Source organism: Nicotiana tabacum, chromosome 23, assembly GCF_000715075.1.
Source record: "Nicotiana tabacum cultivar K326 chromosome 23, ASM71507v2, whole genome shotgun sequence".
NCBI lineage: Eukaryota > Viridiplantae > Streptophyta > Magnoliopsida > Solanales > Solanaceae > Nicotiana > Nicotiana tabacum.
In genome coordinates, this window is record NC_134102.1 from 15,103,953 (window position 1) to 15,123,417 (window position 19,465).

The window sequence follows — 19,465 nt, forward strand, 5'->3', positions numbered from 1 at the left end:
CGAAATACAGGTTAGTCGGACTCTAAATTAGGTATCGAAATAAGTAAAAAATCCAAAAAACGTATACACTCCTTGTTAGATTCTTTTTTTAATAATAATAATTTTTGCTTTTTATTCACGATATAACAATTCTTTTATTATTATTATTATTATTATTATTATTATTATTATTATTATTATTATTATTATTATTATTATTATTATTATTATTATTATTAAATAAAAAAACACATATTCTAACCAAACAACCCCTAACCAGCCGCACCAACCTTTCCCCTTAAACCCACATTTCATCTTCGTTTATATCGTCCATCGTCAAAACTATAACACTCACCAACCCATTTTCGTAAACCCTCTCTCTTTTTCTCTTTTCTTTCAAAAATGGCTACCATTTCTAAGCTCTCAAATCCAGCACTCAACTACTCTTCCTCCACCTCTTTTACGACCAGATCTTCATCTGCACCCAAATGCTTTCTTGATCTTCGTACCAACAAAACCACCACCTTTGACCATAAATTTTCTGCTTCTAAATTGTCACTCGTTTTCAACCCTTCTATCAGAGGCTCTTTGTGGTAATACTTTTTTTTTTCTCTGTTATTCATAGGATTCATTAAAATTAGATTATTTCATTTGGATCATAATTTTTTAAAATTGCATATATGCGGACTTGCAGTTGTTACTTGACTTGTTTAATTTATTCACTTGTTATTTTTTTTTTTTACTGTGCTTCTATTTTCTATGTTTAAGATTTGATCCCTGCTATATTCATTCTATAAAAATGGTTTCTTGCTCATGTTTTTTAGATTGCCCTTGAGGTAAAAAGCTTGATGCTTTTCATTTTCATGTGATATGCAAATTTATCAATTTTCTGTAAGGGTACATAAACTAGAAAGGTCAATTGAATAGTCCGTTGATTCTTTACTACAGTTAAATTCTTGATTGCTTACAGCTTATCTATGCCGAAAAGTGTATTTTTCTCCACACAAAAAAAAAAAGAAGAAGAAAGGAAAAGACGTCTTTTTTTAAATATCAGAACGCTAAATTTGGTGCTAGTAGTTCTTGGATGAATGACCCCTCAAACTCTTGTGTTTTATCCTTATTAAACTTATAAAAAAAAATCTCTAATTAGATTGAAGTTAGAAATATAAAGTCAGATATTTCAAATCTTTACAGATGTACATAATTGTTACAGTATAGAGGCCATGTTCGTCTTTATTAGTTCTCTACATAATCTTTGGAAACTAATTCTGTTGTACTTTATTAGTTCTCTACACAATATATGAGAACTACTTTTGTTGTACTCAAATGTTCGTATCAGCATGCCAATTGTGCTGATAAATTTCTAAAATGTCACTTCACTTATAAAACGGCGATATATTCAAATCTATATATGTACCTTTCTGCCTTAGTTTGTGTTTCTAACAAATGTTATACGCTTTTACTGCACAAATTGAGTAATATTTTAATCATCAATTTATTTGACAGTGTCAAATGCTCTCAAGCTGATGGAAATGGAAGCACAGTGAAGAGAACAACTCTCCATGATCTCTACGAGAGGCAAGGCCAAAGCCCCTGGTATGACAATCTCTGCCGGCCTGTTACAGATTTGCTTCCATTGATTGAGAGTGGTGTCAGAGGTGTAACCAGCAATCCTGCGGTAAACTATTAACCTGTTGTCATTATTTTTTGAATAAAATTTCTACAGTTTTTAGTTTCTACTTGTTAGTCTACAATTCCATCAATCTACCTAACTCTTAGCTTTTGATTATTGCAGATTTTCCAGAAAGCGATATCAACATCAAATGCATACAATGAACAGTTTCGGTAATCTATACTTTGAATGTTTCTCATTAGTAGTTGTGCTTTCTGGCAATAATTTGTTGTTGAATGCTAGGGGTTTAGAATATTTTTTTTTGATTTAACGTGAATGCCAAAATCGAAGAGTAGATATGAGGAAAGATATGTGCATTGGATCTTGCGAAAGTAAAGATAAATATTTTTGTTTCTAAATGAAGTTTGGTCACATACCCGTTCAAAAGTTGGGTTTGTTATGTGTATTGCACCCTTTGGCTCTTGGAGCTTTATGATGGGCATCTGTATGTTATATTAATGCCATTTCCAATTTAAATCACATTGTCATAGTGTTTGATGGACTCGTAGTAACGTAGGATGTTGTTTTCCCTTTTCTTTTCAAAGGGTCCTCTCAACAACATATTACGAGAAATGAATATATGATTTTTTTCACCTTATGACTATTCGTTTTGCCTGTTTTCCACTCTACCTATCTTCATTCGCTGCTCTTTACAGGGAACTTGTACAAGCTGGAAAAGATATAGAGAGCGTATACTGGGAACTTGTGGTAAAGGACATCCAAGATGCATGCAAACTCTTTGAGTCAATCTACGATAAAACAGATGGTGGCGATGGGTACGTTTCTGTTGAAGTCTCACCTAGACTTGCTGAGGATACGGAGGGCACTGTAGAGGCTGCAAAGTGGCTTCATAAGAAGGTTGAGCGTTCCAATGTGTATATAAAAATTCCTGCTACTGCTCCATGCATTCCTTCTATCAAGGAAGTTATTTCACTTGGAATAAGTGTCAATGTCACGGTGAGTTGATTCCCTGTCACCTTTTTGACAACTTGACGCCTCATGCATGAGATTAAAGATTGCTTGTCTTCTCTTGCTTATAAGAGAGATATTTGTATGGCACTGGATTAGTGAGTGATAAAGGGATTTTTTTTTTTTTTATATATCGGTGGTGTCCGGGCTAGCTTGCGCGCACTTCGACTAGTTCCATGAGATACCTGCTACCTTCCACCAGCAACAGGTACCAAGTAACTCTGTTTACCAAGGCTTGGACAGATAGGAAGAAATCACCTAGTGTTTTTGCCTCCGCCGGGATTTGAATCTGAGACCTCATGGTTCTCAACCCACTTCATTGACAACTAGGCCACACCCTTGAGTGCAAGATAAAGAGAATTATTTAATTAAATAAAGATGCGTTACTATTGAACAATAAATTAAAAAAACAAAGATCCATTACTACTGCGCTTTTAGGTCCATGTTTGTTTATTTAAAGAAACTACTCAAAATAATTTGATGTTTCGTGTGATTTTCTTCCATTTCCTCTGTGCTTTATTGGTTTTTTGAACACTGAAGTAGCTCTTATGTATATGCACAGCTCATCTTCTCTCTTGCGAGATATGAAGCAGTAATTGATGCTTACCTCGATGGCCTTGAAGCCTCTGGGCTAAGTGATCTCTCCAGAGTCACAAGTGTTGCTTCATTTTTCGTCAGTCGAGTAGACACACTTGTTGACAAGATGCTTGAGAAAATTGGAACTCCAGAGGCTCTTGATCTTCGTGGGAAGGTAGCTAATACAGCTATGAATTTGTCTATTCTTTTTGGGATGTTAGAGAAATACAAGTGACAGATAACCTCTGTTGTCTTACTTTCACTACAGGCTGCAAATGCGCAGGCAGCTCTTGCTTATAAGCTTTACCAGAAGAAATTTTCTGGTCCTAGATGGGAAGCTTTGGTAAAGAAAGGTGCCAAGAAACAGAGGCTACTGTGGGCGTCAACTAGTGTTAAGAACCCAGCATATCCTGACACTTTATATGTGGATCCTCTCATTGGACCAGACACGGTGAGTCGTCTTCTCGCTTTATTGTTTGTGGTGATTGTGGCCATGTAGAAAACATCAAATCACTTTTATTGGATGGACCTTTAATGAAATACTACTTGAGGCCATTTGCACAAATGGCCTTTTTTGAGGCCACTATTTTAATTAGGGAAATCAAATATTGTATTTATCGAAAACAACCTGTCTATCTCACACAAGGTAGGGGTACTAAGGTCTGCTTAGTACCACTCTACCCTCCTCAGACCCCACTTGTGCGATCACATTGGGTATGTGATCACATTGTTGTTAAATTTACCATGTATAACCGCCCTCCAAAATAATAGCCGGTAAAATGCATATTTTTTGTATATTAATGTATAATATACATATTTTATACTTATTTTTTTATATATTTGGCTAGCGGATGTAATTATTTTTGGACGAGTGGCCTCAAAAGACGCCATATGGTGTGAATAATTCATGTTACTCTGTGTTTGCATGATGGTTGACCTCTAATTAAATGTCGGTTAGGTTTCAACGATGCCTGATCAAGCTCTTCAAGCATTTATCGATCACGGTTCCGTTGCAAGGACGATTGATTCAAACGTATCTGAAGCCGAAGGTATTTACAGTGCCCTCGAGAAATTGGGTATCGACTGGAGCTTTGTTGGGTCTCAGCTTGAATTGGAGGGTGTGGACTCTTTCAAGAAGAGTTTCGATAGCTTGCTTGACAGTCTGCAGGAGAAGGCAAATACCCTCAAGTTAGTGAGCCTGTAAAACAAGTTTTATTGCTAGGGACTGAATAAATGATAAGTCCAGTTGACTGAGTTTGCTGGATTTTGTAATGTATAATCTAAAAATGTTTGGTGGTAATACTTTTTCGTGATAAGGAATTTGATATTGGTTTTGGATTTTGTGGTGGTTGTCACTTGTCAGCATTCTTGATTGATTGCTCCAGTTGCAAGGATATGAGAATACCAAATGGGTATCATAGACTAATTGGGGTTGACTATATAAATTTTCTATATTCATTTCGTTTTATTTGGATTCTTTTCGCTCTAATACTACATAATTTTTCTTTCAAGGAAATTAAAGGTTAGTTTAGTTTTGTGAATCTCATTCTTATCCTTGCACGGACGTACAAATTAAAGGTAAGCCTTTTATTCTATTGGTCAAGCACATATTCTTGTTAATCCAACAACTTTTTAGATGGTAATGGTTTGTATCGTTAGAGGCTTAGAGCATTCAGAAGTGAAAGGGGATAGGGAGTAGAAACAAAATCATGATTTTGGATGTAATTGGTACAATGAAAGTTCTACTGTATTTTTATGTTAGCTTTTTTTACTATGGTATTCTCACAAAGTTACTTTTTGATATTTGGTATGACAAGTTATTTTTCAAGAAAAATATTTTCCATCAAAGGAGGAAAAACAACTTTTTCACTAGTATTTTATATTACTTATTCCTGTTATAAAATCTTGAATTTTGGTGGATGTCCATAACCACCAAATGAGTGATGCTCACTACTCTTCTCCATTATCTCTATAACCTTCCCGTGATCTTCCTCTCAAATGCTTAATGACATATTCAATGACATTTATGTAATGACCATTCCACTCAATAGTGGCCATTCCATTCACTATTTTACAAGAGGGATTCTTCACTTTTCATGCCTATATAAAAGCCTTGTAGATAGGAAATATAACACAATTAAAGAAGAAATAAGAATCTCTCCTCTCTTTCTCTCTATTTCTCTGAACTTGTTTTTGTTTGTTCTATATTGTTACTTTAAGCTATATTTCATGACACGTTATCAACACGAATGTCTTATTTCATAATCTTCTATCAAGATTATGTGGTAGTTGCTCTTTAACTTCCATGGCGTTGGCCAATACCAATTTGGCGGCAAGATAACTTTATTCTAATTTTTCTTTATAATGGTAAGGATTTATACATGCATACCACTACACAAATATCTACTTTTATGTTCTTTAATCCTAAGAAATTAGATCTAATATGAAGTTCCTTTTTCGTAGACTTTTAGTCCTAATTATTAGTAAGGAACATAATTGTTGCCTAAACCAAACCCAAAGTGAAAATTTAAGAAGTTGAGATATACGAGATCTCTATTGTCCAGGGAGTGAATTTTATTATGCATACTAATATTAAATTATTTTGTGATTAAGGGTTAATATATAGTTTATATTACACAATAATATAATTATAGTTTTGCAGAGAAATGAATTTGTTAAATCAAGTACGACCATCCGTAAGATTTCTTTGCCTTCATTCATTATAGTGGTGTTTTTATGAGTTTGTGCAAGTTATGCAGAAATATATAGCACATTTGAGATTATAATGAACCTATTGGAGGACGATTTTCTACTGCATTTAATATAGATTTGCCTTTGATTTTTCTCTACTTGTTCAACTATATTTTTATTGTTGTTAATTGAAAAGCTCTCAATTAACTGTACCTATTTAATGTGTATATTGCTCGAGAGAGAGTACACATTTAGGTAGTTATTGAACAACACCACTCCTAACGTAGTTGAGAGATCAGTACAGAGGGTTTAAAGGCGGGATTAGAGTGTCACAACCCAAACTAACCTTCTGTAAGGTGTCGTGATGGCACCTAGTCTTTACAACTAGGTAAGCCTAATATTACGAAAAATATAAAGAAAACACTACATAAAGCTAGTGATTAAAAAAAAGGATGGCTTAGCATCGAACTATAGCAGTATCTTTGGTCTTTCCCTTCCTAAGTATTTTGATTCTTGATGCATGAGATTTAGTTTTGTTTGTTTGATGTTGAGTTAGACTTACATTTATAAGGATGGGTATGGTATAAAATGATTACCAAATTGGAGAGGTACTGTGACTATCAAAATTACTACTATAATTGAAGACGTATTACAACTTTATGTTTACATGATTTTAAAATTTTAAGTACAACTTACCCCCAGAATTTATTTTCAATTAAAATTGTATCGAAATAACATCACCCCGATACATACATTTGAAAATATTCTTTATATTTTCTGTCTTATATTAGCCTATGCAGTAGCAATATCCTAAATTGATTCAAGAGATATTATGACATTGATTTATGGTCCATTTGAACTCCAATAGAATTTATAATAAATATTCTGACGATAAGATTATATTATATATATATTGTTGAAACTTAATTCACTTATGCATATAATCATGAATGATAATATTTTATGGTCCCAATTTACTTTGACAAATTATGACATTGATTGAGGATAAGACATCGGATTCAAGTTGTGATGCTCCATGATGATAAAAGTTGGGTTTGAGTCTCAATTCATTATAGCCTAACATGCATGTACTGGTAATGTCACGACCCAAAATTCCACCACAGGCATCGTGATGACATCTAGTCTCTAAGACTAGGTAAGCCGATTTCAATTACATTTTTGGAGCCATTTTTTTTAATTAAATAAGTAACCAAAACTAACAGCGGAACAAATATGAATGTACAACCTCCCAAGACTGGTAGTACTGAGTCACGAACTCTAACTGAATACATGAAATTATCACGAGGACCGAATATACAATACTGTTTGATTAAAATTAACAGTACAATAAAATAAAAAAAATTTCAAGGGACTGCGACGACCAAACAGCTCTACCTTGAATCCTTACGATCCCGCTTTAACTCTTCTTAAGTCCGATGTCTCCAATACCTGGCTCTGCACAAAAATGTGCAAACGTGTAGAATGAGTACACCACGGTCGGTACCCAGTAATTTCAAGACTAACCTTAATGGAGTAGAGACGAGGTACAGTCAAGACATTCACTAGTCTAATAACCTGTGCAATATAATATATAAAATAATAGGAAACAAATAATAATAAGGGCAGGAAAAAACAACCAGTGATATGCACAATAGACAATAAGAATACCATTAATATCACTCAACAATTAATAAACACAATTACACCCAATTAAATCAAGTCCTTCAAATAAATGTCTTTCACATATAATTCTTCCAGATAACTCTCTTTCAAATATAATTTTCTCAAATAATTATTTTTCAAATATAATTCTTTCAATAAATCTTTTCAAATATAATTTCCTCAAATAAATATCTTTCAAATACAATTCTTTCATATAATACTTTCTAAGTAAAAATCCTTCCAAATAAATATTTTGGATATAATTCTTTCAATTAAAAAGTCACCATGTGACACCTCATTTCATAATCATAAAAATACGGGTCTCGGCCTTTTTTCATATTTTTCACGACACCTCGTGCCCATATTTCTATCACCATCACACGGACAACTCATGTGTCAATAATAAAATTATCATAGTTTTTCCCGGCACCTCATGCCCATATTATTTTCATAACTGCACGGACAACTCACGTACCAAAATATCAATGTATATAAGATCGACAAGATCAATTTATTTTTAATAAAGTAATGTTAAAATATTTAAATCAAGTAAGAAATCAACAAAAAGATAAGTTTATTTTAAAAATCGTTTGAGAGAGAAAAAATGACATTTCCCTTAAAATAAAGCATCAGATAAACTACTGATTTGGATATAAAATTAATTAAATTAAACATAATGAAAGTTTTCTTTTATTTAAAATAACTCAATCATCAAAGACAATTACAACCCAAAAATACAAATCCTCAAAGTCTCGTACGAAAAAGTCAAGGTCAACACAATACGTCAAGAAATACAAAACACTTAATATTAAGTCAAATAATACATCACGGAAAACACAAGAATTTATAAATTTCGAAAAAATAAAATAACCAAGGGTAAGTGCAAACATAGTCCCGAAGTAAGTGCTCAACAAGGGATCTCCCGAGGTACCGCCTCGTAGTCCCAAAATAAATATGCAATAACAATAATACCCCTAGGCCATCACAAATCAATCCCTGACATAGCCCCTTTGTCTCGCCATGTGTGCAATAGTAAAGTAAATTCCCGCCTTGTCTCGTCACACGTGCATAATAATATTCCCACCTTATCTCGCCACATAATAATGTTCCCACCTTATCTCGCCACATATGCAAACCCACATACATATATAAATAGCCCGCCTTGTCATGTCACATGTGCATAAATCAATAGTAATAATAGCACGACAGAAACCTCGTGCAAACACCCAAACATAACTCCCACAATATAATGTGCCAATATCACATCTCATAAACTGCACCTAAAGTGTTGAAATATTACAACATCGCATAGATTGCACATCAAATGCTCAATTATTATAACTTATCACAGATTGTACATCAAGTGCTCAAATATTACAACTTATCACAAACTGCACATCAAGTGCTTAAATATTATAAATTATCACAAATTGCACATCAAGTACTCAAATATGACAACTTGCCACAAAAATCAACAATACCTTATTTTTCACAATAAGGAGCCCATGGCTCGACCATAATGTGCACAAAAAATCTTAACAAAATATTCGGAAGTGAACAACTCAATAAAATAATATTTTACATAAAAGTCAAGGTGGCAATCACACCAAATCATCATGTAAAAATAATTTCAACAAATAAAGATCTAGCATGACAAATAGAGGATTTAATGAGTGCCAATAATTTTCAATTTAATACATAAGGGCGTCTAAGGATTTTTAATCAATGAAATTTGCACATATAAATCAAGTACGTACTCGTCACCTTGCGTACATGGTTTTCAATTACACAAATTGCATATAAGACTCAATGCCTACGGGGTAATTCCCCCACTCGAGGTTAAGCAAGACACTTACTTTTTAGAAGTTATACCGATATTTCAAAATCGCCTTCTTACTTGAATTGGCTTCCAGACAGCTCAAATCTATTCAAATCAGTTGTATAACTTTATTAAAATTCATCGGAAATAATTCCGGATAATAAAACGTCGACTTAGAAATTTATTTCAAAAAGTCAACGCGGGACCCGCCTCTCGGAACCCGATATAATTTTCATGAAATCCTAACACCTATTCCGATACGAGTTCAACCATACCAATTTTATCGAATTCCAATAACAACTCGACTTCCAAATTTTAAATTTTCGTTTTTGGAAGATTTCACAATTTTTTTGATTTTTCCTCCATTAAATCCGAATTAAATGATGGATTCAAAGACATAATCATGGGAATTAATCAAAACTGGATAAGAATCACTTACTCCAAATACCCACGCAAGAATCTCTCCAAAAATCGCCTTCTACCGAGCTCCAAATTTGATTTTGAGTTATGAACTCAAACCCCCGTTTTTGGGACTTTTTATTCTGCCCAGAAGTGCCTTCATCGCGTTCGCGACCATAGCTTCGTGTTCGCGAAGCACAAAAAATGTGCTGCCCAGAATCCTTCTTTGCGTTCGTTCGCGATGCCTTCCGACCTCTGCCTTTCGCGTTCGCGAGACACGAGTCGCGTTCGCGAAGGCTTAACGCCAGACAGGCCCCCAATTCCCTTTCCTCTTCGCGTTGGCGTCTGACCACTCGCGTTCGCGTAGGCTTTCCTCATCTCCTTCTTCGCGTTCGCGTATTATTCATCGTGTTCGTGATGGGCAAATCCCAGCCATCCAAAATCCTTCTTCGCGAATGCATTAGACCCTTCGCGTTCGCGAAGAACAATACCAGATATCAATTCCAGTAGTTGCAAAACAAGAAAAAATGATCCGAAACCATCCCGGAACTCACCCGAGCCCACCGGGACCTCAACCAAACATACCATCAAGTCCCAAAACATCATACGAACTTAGTCGAACTTCAAATCACCTCAAACAACTCGAAAATCACGAGTCATACCCCCAATTCAAGCCTAATGAACTTTAAAATTTCAAATTCTATATCTTGTGCCGAAACACATCAAATCAATTCGTAATGACTTCAAATTTTGCACACAAGTCACATTCGATATTAAGGACCTACATCCACTTCCGAAATCGAATTTCGACCCCGATATCAAAAAGTCAACCCCCCGGTCAAACATTCTAAAATTTTGAGTTTCGCCATTTCCAGTTTAATTCCACTACGGACCTCCAATACGGAGTTAACAGAACCGACGGAACTCCATTCCGGAGTCGTCTTCACACGGTTCTGACTATGGTCAAAATCCTAAGACTTAAGCTTCATTTTTAGGGACCAATTATCCCAAATCACTTTGAATCATCGGTAACTGAATTCAACCATGCACGCATGCCAATACACATAATAAGAAGCTGCTCAGGCCTTCTGCTGCCAAACGGGGCTTAAATTCTTAAAACGACAAGTCGGGTCGTTACATTCTCTACCTCTTAAACAAACGTTTGTCCTCGAACGTGCTAATAATTATTCTGAGGTTACCGAATTGATGATTTCTTTTACACATATACTCACGGTTGGTCCCACGCTACTGCATTGGAGGTAAGTCTGGAAACACTATCTCATTTGAGATTATTTCTTTTATCCATATTTGTGAACCTTAAGACCAATTTCTTACACTCCAAACATTTTCAGAAAGTCCGATTTTTCATCAACGCACGATATTAGTCTCAACTGGCTGTAGCAACTCGTGCCTACACACATCAACTTTCTTGATAGTGTTGAAGTACTTCAAAATTTTTCTGGAGTGTTTCATTCTCCCCCGCTTAGGATCATTCGCCCTCAAACATATAACATAATTTGTCTCTTCTTTTGTAATTCTCAATCCTTCAAATTTTACTAACTCTCAAATTTTTCAGAAATTTCGGCAGAGTCTCCCCTGTAATTGGGCATATCCACCTGGCAGAGTAACACCAAAATAACTCCTAATAACACATCCACAACCCAATAAAATACCTCAAGGTATATATGAATAGCACCAATCTCAGCATTACAAGCACTGCATTATCATTATGATATCAGGACATGAAGCACATCATATGCATGCTCATCACCATATCCCAGGTCTTAAAAGCTGTTCATAATTAATCCCAACATCATCAATTAATCTCATATTAACCACCACCTCATTTCGAATTTTCACAACACTGACAACAGAATGTGAGGCATGAAGACCTCATGATTACTTACTAGGATTAATGAGTCATATTTAACGCCACTTGGGCACTCACCTCATAGGCTAAAACTCAATGTTTACAACACGAAAATAGCTGAATATGAACAGAAAAATATACAGGAATTATCAAATAAGCCTAATAGGCATGACTCCTTATTAATATTATTACACAAATTAAATTTCACAAGGGAGAATTTTAAACTCATAAACATTTCACCACAAGGACCTCGTCCTTATATAACTTTCATCGCGGCTTGCAGCCCAGTTTAAATATTTCACACCATATAAAAATACGAGGATCTCGTCCTCAACTTCGAATCACAAGTATTTTGCACATTTTACCAACTGAAATTTCAATTTCCTTTCTTTCAATTTTTCAATAAATTTCATAAATAGTTTTCATAACACATAATGAACCCTCATACCGGTAGGGCATATAATTCATAAAAGTTAGAATCAATTATTCCGAAATACATTACACCCACAGTAATGAATAATAAAAATTACTTTTGGACTTATATCCCTCACTGGTGTACAAAAATAAAATGACAGATATGGGTTCACATCCTTAAATCTCCCAACAGGGATAAACATATAAGTGTATCACAAATTTACGAAGCTCACCCATAAGTGGAGCATAATAGGAGGACTCACCTCAATATTCAGAACCGAATCAAATTAAGGGAAATTATCCTTTATAATAAAAATCAGGATCGTACCTGTAACGACACCATATGTTGTATTGGCCCCAGCCAAATCATAGTGATTATATCAACGGGTCGGGCCTCCACCTCTTAAGGTGCCCACTACCCGCATGTCCTCCATATCTAGCTGACTGTGCACATGGAGTATCAGATGGAATAAAGCTTATAGCTGGAGTGTTCTGATGAAATACACCCCTCTCAAGTTTGGGACAATCTCTCATGATATGCCTAGTATCACCACACTCATAACAACCCCTCTGAGATCGCGACTGCTCATACTGAGTCTGTGCCGGAAAACTGGAATAACCACTATAAGAATCTCGTGTCGGTGGTGCACTATAAATTGGAACACTCCGAGTAATCTGATGTGCAGATTGAGCTGACCGACTGCTCGAGCCTCCACAATAATAGGTTTTAGTTGAAGAGCAAAATCCATTGAACCCTCCAGATCTTCGAGACCTTTTGGCCTCTTTAGACTCCCTTTCCTCACCTAAAACACCCTCAATCTTTCTTGCAATCTCCACTACTTGTTGGAATGGAGTATCAGTTTGCAATTCTCGAGCCATGCATATTTTAATATCATATTCGAGCCCCTCTGTGGACCCGCTCTCTGATTGTAGGAACCAAGATAGGTGCATGACGGGCTAACTCAATGAACCTGATAGCATATTCTGATATCATCATAGTGCCCTGATGCAACCATTCAAACTCTGTGCGCCATGCATCTCGGAGAGTCTGGGAAACAAACTCTTTCAAGAACATTTCCGAAAATTGAGCCCAAGTTGGTGGTATTGCATCTGCTGGTCTACCTTCTCCATAAATTTTTCACCACTGATACGCTGCGCCTGACAATTGAAATATAGTAAAGGCAACTCTGCTCACTTCCACAATACCCATGGTGTGGAGAATACAATGACAATTCTCTAGAAATTCTCGGGCATCCTCTATAGCTGTGCCACTGAAATTTGGTGGATCATATTTCTTAAACTTTTCAAGTCTCTTTTGTTCTTCTTCTGATGCCTCGGGCCTAACCTCAGGCCGAACCGGAATAACAGGTTGTACCAATACTACACCCAGAACCTAACCAACGTGAACCTGTTGCTCTGGAGTTGTGATAGGAGTCTGAGCTACTCCCCCAATCTGCGGAATGTTTGGTGCAACAGAGATCAATCCCGCATGAGTTAATATACCAGACATACTAAGGTACTGTGCCAAAGTCTCCTGAAGTCCGGGGGTAACAACATGTGCTTCTGGTACCTGTCCCCCAACTGGAGCTACTGGTGCCTCCTCAACTGTTGTTCTGACAGGTGCTCTAGTCGTAGCACGTGCCCTTCCTCGGCCTCTACCTCGACCCCGGCCTCTTGCAGCCCTAGCAGTATGTGCGGATGCCTGCTCAGCTAACCCAGTAGCACATGTCCTCACCATCTGTGAGAGAATGGAGGTACGAAGGTTCAAATTCCAAATTCAACAAATTCCGCACGACAGGAATGAAAGAAATGGAAATTTCCTAACAGTTCTGTAGCCTCTCGAAGATAAGTACAGACGTCTCCGTACCGATCCGCAAGACTCTACTAGACTCGTTCGTGACTCGTAGAACCTATGAACCTAGAGCTCTGATACTAACTTGTCACGATCCAAAATCCCACCACAGGCGTCGTGATGGCACCTAGTCTCTAAGACTAGGTAAGTCGATTTCAATTACATTTTTGGAGCCATTTTTTTTTAATTAAATAAGTAACCAAAACTAATAGCGGAACAAATATGAATGTACAACCTCCCAAGACTGGTAGTACTGAGTCACGAACTCTAACTGAATACATGGAATGATCACGATGATCGAATATACAATACTGTTTGATTAAAATTAACAGTGCAATGAAATAAAAAGACTCCAAGGGACTGCGACGACCAAGCAGCTCTACCTTGAATCCTTATGATCCTGCTTTAACTCTTCTCAAGTCCGATGTATCCAATACCTGGCTCTGCACAACAATGTGCAGAAGTGTAGTATGAGTACACCATGGTCAAGTATGAAGACTAATATTAATGGAGTAGAGACGAGGTACAGTCAAGACACTCACTAGTCTAATAACATGTGCAATATAATATACAAAATAATAGGAAACAAATAATAATAAGGGCAGGATAAAACAACCAGTGATATGCACAACAGAGAACAAGAATACCATTAATATCACTCAATAATTAATAAACACAATTACACCCAATTAAATCAAGTCCTTCAAATAAATGTCTTTCACATATAATTCTTCCAGATAACTATCTTTCAAATATAATTTTCTCAAATAATTATTTTTCAAATATAATTCGTTCAATAAATCTTTTCAAATATAATTTCCTCAAATAAATATCTTTCAAATACAATTCTTTCATATAATACTTTCTAAGTAAAAATCCTTCCAAATAAATATTTTGAATATAATTCTTTCAATTAAAAAGTCACCATGTGACACCTCATTTCATAATCATAAAATTACGGGTCTCGGCCCTTTTTCATATTTTTCACGACACCTCGTGCCTATATTTCTATCACCATCACACGGACAACTCACGTGTCAATAATAAAATCATCATATATTTTCCCAGCACCTCATGCCCATATTATTTTCATAACTGTACGGACAACTCACGTACCAAAATATCAATGTATATAAGATCGACAAGATCAATTTATTTTCAATAAAGTAAGGTTAAAATATTTAAATCAAGTAAGAAATCAACAAAAGGATAAGTTTATTTTAGAAATCGTTTGAGAGAGGAAAAATGACATTTCCTTTAAAATAAAGCATCAAATAAACTACTGATTTGGATATAAAATTTATTAAATTAAACATATTGGAAATTTTCTTTTATTTAAAACAACTCAATCATCAAAGACAAGTACAACCCAAAAATACAAATCCTCATAGTCTTGTATGAAAAAGTCAAGGTCAACACAATATCTCAAGAAATACAAAACACTTAATATTAAGTCAAATAATACATCACGGAAAACACAAGAATTGACAAATTTGAGAAAAACATAATAACCAAGGGCAAGTGAAAATATAGTCCCGAAGTAAGTGCTCAACAGGGGATCTCTCGAGGTACCGCCTCGTAGTCCCAAAATAAATATGCAACAACAATAATGCCCCCAGGCCATCACAAATTAATCCCCGACATAGCCCCTTTGTCTCGCCACGTGTGCAATAGTAAAGTAAATGCGTGCCATGTCTCGCCACACGTGCATAATAATGTTCCCACCTTGTCTCGCCACATGCGCAAACTCACACATATATATATAAATAGCCCGCCTTGTCACGCCACATGTGCATAAATTAATAGTAATAATAGCACGACAGAAACCTCATGCAAACACCCGAACATAACTCCCACAATATAATGTGCCAATACACACATCTCATAAACTGCACCTCAAGTGTTCAAATATTACAACATCGCATAGATTGCACATCAAATGCTCAATTATTACAACTTATCACAGATTGTACATCAAGTGCTCAAATATTACAACTTATCACAAATTGCACATCAAGTGCTCAAATATCACAAATTATCACAGATTGCACATCAAGTGCTCAAATATTACAACTTATCACAGATTGCACATCAAGTGCTCAAATATCACAACTTGCCACAAAAATCAACAATACCTTATTTTTCACAATAAGGAGCCCATGGCTCGACCATAATGTGCACAAACAATCTTAACAAAATATCCGGAAGTGAACAACTCAACAAAATAATATTTCACATAAAAATCAAAGTGGCAATCACACCAAATCATCATGTAAAAATAATTTCAAGAAACAAGGATCTAGGCATGACAAATAGAGGATTTAATGATTGCCAATAATTTCCAATTTAATCCATAAGGGCGTCTAATAATTTTTAATCAATGAAATTTGCACATATAAACCAAGTACGTACTCGTCACCTCGCGTACATGGTTTTCAATTACACAAATTGCACATAAGACTCAATGCCTAAGGGGTAATTCCCCCACTCGAGGTTAAGCAAGACACTTACTTTTTAGAAGTTATGCCGATACTCTAAAATCGCCTTCTTGCTTGAATTGGCTTTTAGACAGCTCAAAACTATTCAAATCAGTTGTATAACTTTATTAAAATTCATCGGAAACAATTCCGGATAATAAAAAGCCGACTTAGAAATTTATTCCAAAAAGTCAACGCGGGACCCTCCTCTCGGAACCCGACATAATTTTCATGAAATCCGAACACCCATTCCTATACGAGTTCAACCATACCAATTTTATCGAATTCCAATAGCAACTCAACTTCCAAATCTTAAATTTTCGTTTTTGGAAGATTTTACAAAAATCTTGATTTTTCCTCCATTAAATCCGAATTAAATGATGGATTCAAAGACATAATCATGGAAATTAATCAAAACTGGATAAGAATCACTTACCCCAAACACCCACGCGAGAATCCTTCCAAAAATCGCCTTCTACCGAGCTCCAAATTTGATTTTGAGTTATGAACTCAAACCCCCGTTTTTGGGACTTTTAATTCTGCCCAGAAGTGCCTTCATCGCGTTCGCGACCATAGCTTCGCATTCGGGAAGCACAAAAAATGTGCTGCCCAGATTCCTTATTCGCGTTCACGATATCCTCATCGCGTTCGCGATGCCTTCCGACCTCTGCCTTTCGCGTTCGCGAGACACGAGTCGCGTTCGCGAAGGCTTAACGCCAGGCAGGCCCCCAACTCCCTTTCCTCTTCGAGTTCGTGTCTGACTACTTGCGTTCGCGTATGCTTTACTCATCTCCTTCTTTGCGTTCGTGTGTTCTTCATCGCGTTCATGATGGGCAAATCCCAGCCATCCAAAATCCTTCTTCGCGAACGCATGAGACCCTTCGCATTCGCGAAGAACAATACCAGATATCAATTCCAGCAGCTGCAAAACAAGGAAAAATGATCCGAAACCATCCCGAAACTCACCCGAGCCCCCGAGGACCTCAACCAAACATACCATCAAGTCCCAAAAGATCATACGAACTTAGTCGAACCTTCAAATCACCTCAAGCAACTCGAAAACCACGAGTCATACCCCAATTCAAGCCTAATGAACTTTGAAATTTCAAATTTCATATCTTGTGTCGAAACACATCAAATCAATTTGGAATGACTTCAAATTTTGCACACAAGTCACATTCGACATTACGGACCTACTCCCACTTCCAAAATTGGATTCTGACCCCGATATCAAAAAGTCAACCCCCCGGTCAAACTTTCCAAAATTTTGAGTTTCGCCATTTCTAGCTTAATTCCACTACGGACCTCCAAATAATTTTTCGGACACGCTCCTAAGTCCAAAATCATTATACGGAGCTAACGGAATTGACAGAACTCTATTCCGAAGTCGTCTTCACACGGTTCCGACTACGGTCAAAATCCTAAAACTTAGGCTTCCCTTTTAGGGACCAAGTGTCCCAAATCACTTTGAATCATCCGGTAACTGAATTCAACCATGCACGCAAGTCATTATACATAATAAGAAGGTGCTTAGGGTCTTATGCCGCCAGATCAAGATTAAATTCTTAGAACGACAAGTGTTGAAGAACGACCGGGCTTAAATTATATGAGGTATGGATCGGGCATATATATATATATATATATATATATATATATATATATATATATATATATATATATATATATAGGTATAATAATAAATTTAAATAGCTACTTCTTGTAACGACCCGACTTGTCGTTTTAAGAATTGACACCCCGTTTAGTGGCTTAAGGTCTGGAGAAGCTTAAATGGAAAGAGTTGATCGGAGAGTTGACTTTTGAGTAAACGACCCCGGAATAGAATTTAGATGATGGAAATAGCTTCGTATGATGATTTCGGACTTAGGCGTATGTTCGAATTCGGATTTGAAAGTCCATAGGACAATTCGACGCATTTTGGCCAAAGTTGAAAAATAGAAGATTTTTGGAAAAATCCTACCGAAGGGTGAATTTTTGATAACGAGGTAGGATTTCGATTCCGGAAATTTAAATAGCTCCATTTCATCATTTATGACTTGTGTGCTAAATTTGAAGTTATTCCGGATTGATTTGATAAGTTTCAGCGCAAAATATAGAAGTTGGAAGATTTGAAAACTCAAAATTTGATTCGACGCTTGATTCGTAATTTTGCTGTTGTGTGATGTAATTTGAAACCCCGAGTAGGTCCGTATTGTGTTACAAGGCTTATTGGTAAATTCGTACGAGGTCCCGGGTAGTTCGGATGAGTTTCGGACAAGGTTTGGATCGAATTTGGACTTGTTGAAAATGCCGAGATTTCTGCTGTTTCTGGGCAGACCTGTTGGGATCGCACCTGCGGAAATTTGGGCGCAAGTGTGACCATCGCAGAAGCGAGATGAAGCTTATAGAAGCGAAATTGGCTGGGCTGGACTGAGGCCGTAAGTGCGAAGAATTTCTCGCACTTGCGTGAGCGCAGAAGCGGAAGCTTTTCTACAGGTGCGAGGGCAGCGCCAGTGGACGTCGCAGAAGCGAGAATTGGCTCTCAAAAGCGAGCTCGCAGGTGCGATAAAATGGTCCGCAGGTGCGCAAACTGGGCAGAATGTTAAGGACCAAAAATGGTCATTTCGCAATTTTCGTTTTGGAATTTTTGGAGCTCGGGTTTGGGCGATTCTGGAGGGATTCTTCACAAGCTTGGTTAGGGTAAGTGTTTTATATCCTAAATTGATTATATTTCATAAATCTATGATTATATTCATCGTTTAGTTTGGATATAAATGTAGGAAATCAAGATTTTTGTAAAATCTTCCAAAAATAAAAATTTAAGATTTGGAAGTGGAGTTTTTATTGGAATTCAATAAAATTGGTATGGTTGAACTCGTATCGGAATGGGTATTCGAATTTCATGAAAATTATGTCGGGTTCCGAGAGGCGGGTCCCGCGTTGAATTTTGTTGACTTTTTTGGAATAAATTTTTAAGTCGACGTATTATTATCCATAATTGTGTCCGATTAATTTTTATGAAGTTATACAATTAATTTGGATAGATTTGAGCTATCCGGAGGTCAATTCAAGCAAGAAGACTATTTTG

At 36.3% G+C, this 19,465-nt stretch overlaps 1 protein-coding gene across 1 annotated transcript; it reads left to right on the forward strand.

Annotated features, from left to right (window-relative positions):
* The first annotated feature begins 312 nt into the window (after nucleotides 1–312).
* LOC107804952 (uncharacterized) lies at nucleotides 313–4,537 on the forward strand. Its single transcript, XM_016628906.2, has 7 exons — nucleotides 313–572; nucleotides 1,486–1,657; nucleotides 1,775–1,824; nucleotides 2,308–2,608; nucleotides 3,183–3,371; nucleotides 3,465–3,647; nucleotides 4,155–4,537. Exons 1-7 carry the CDS (start codon nucleotides 382–384, stop codon nucleotides 4,398–4,400), a joined length of 1,332 nt encoding a protein of 443 aa, XP_016484392.1. The 5' UTR covers nucleotides 313–381; the 3' UTR covers nucleotides 4,401–4,537.
* The last annotated feature ends 14,928 nt before the right edge of the window (nucleotides 4,538–19,465 follow it).

What these genes read in the sequence shown, in the direction of transcription:
- LOC107804952 (XM_016628906.2), top strand. Translation starts at nt 382, where the DNA reads ATGGCTACCATTTCTAAGCTCTCAAATCCAGCACTCAACTACTCTTCC. An exon ending in TCTATCAGAGGCTCTTTGTG is followed by an intron (nt 573 to 1,485) that starts GTAATACTTTTT and finishes TTTATTTGACAG; the next exon opens with TGTCAAATGCTCTCAAGCTG. An exon ending in CTCTTGATCTTCGTGGGAAG is followed by an intron (nt 3,372 to 3,464) that starts GTAGCTAATACA and finishes CTTTCACTACAG; the next exon opens with GCTGCAAATGCGCAGGCAGC.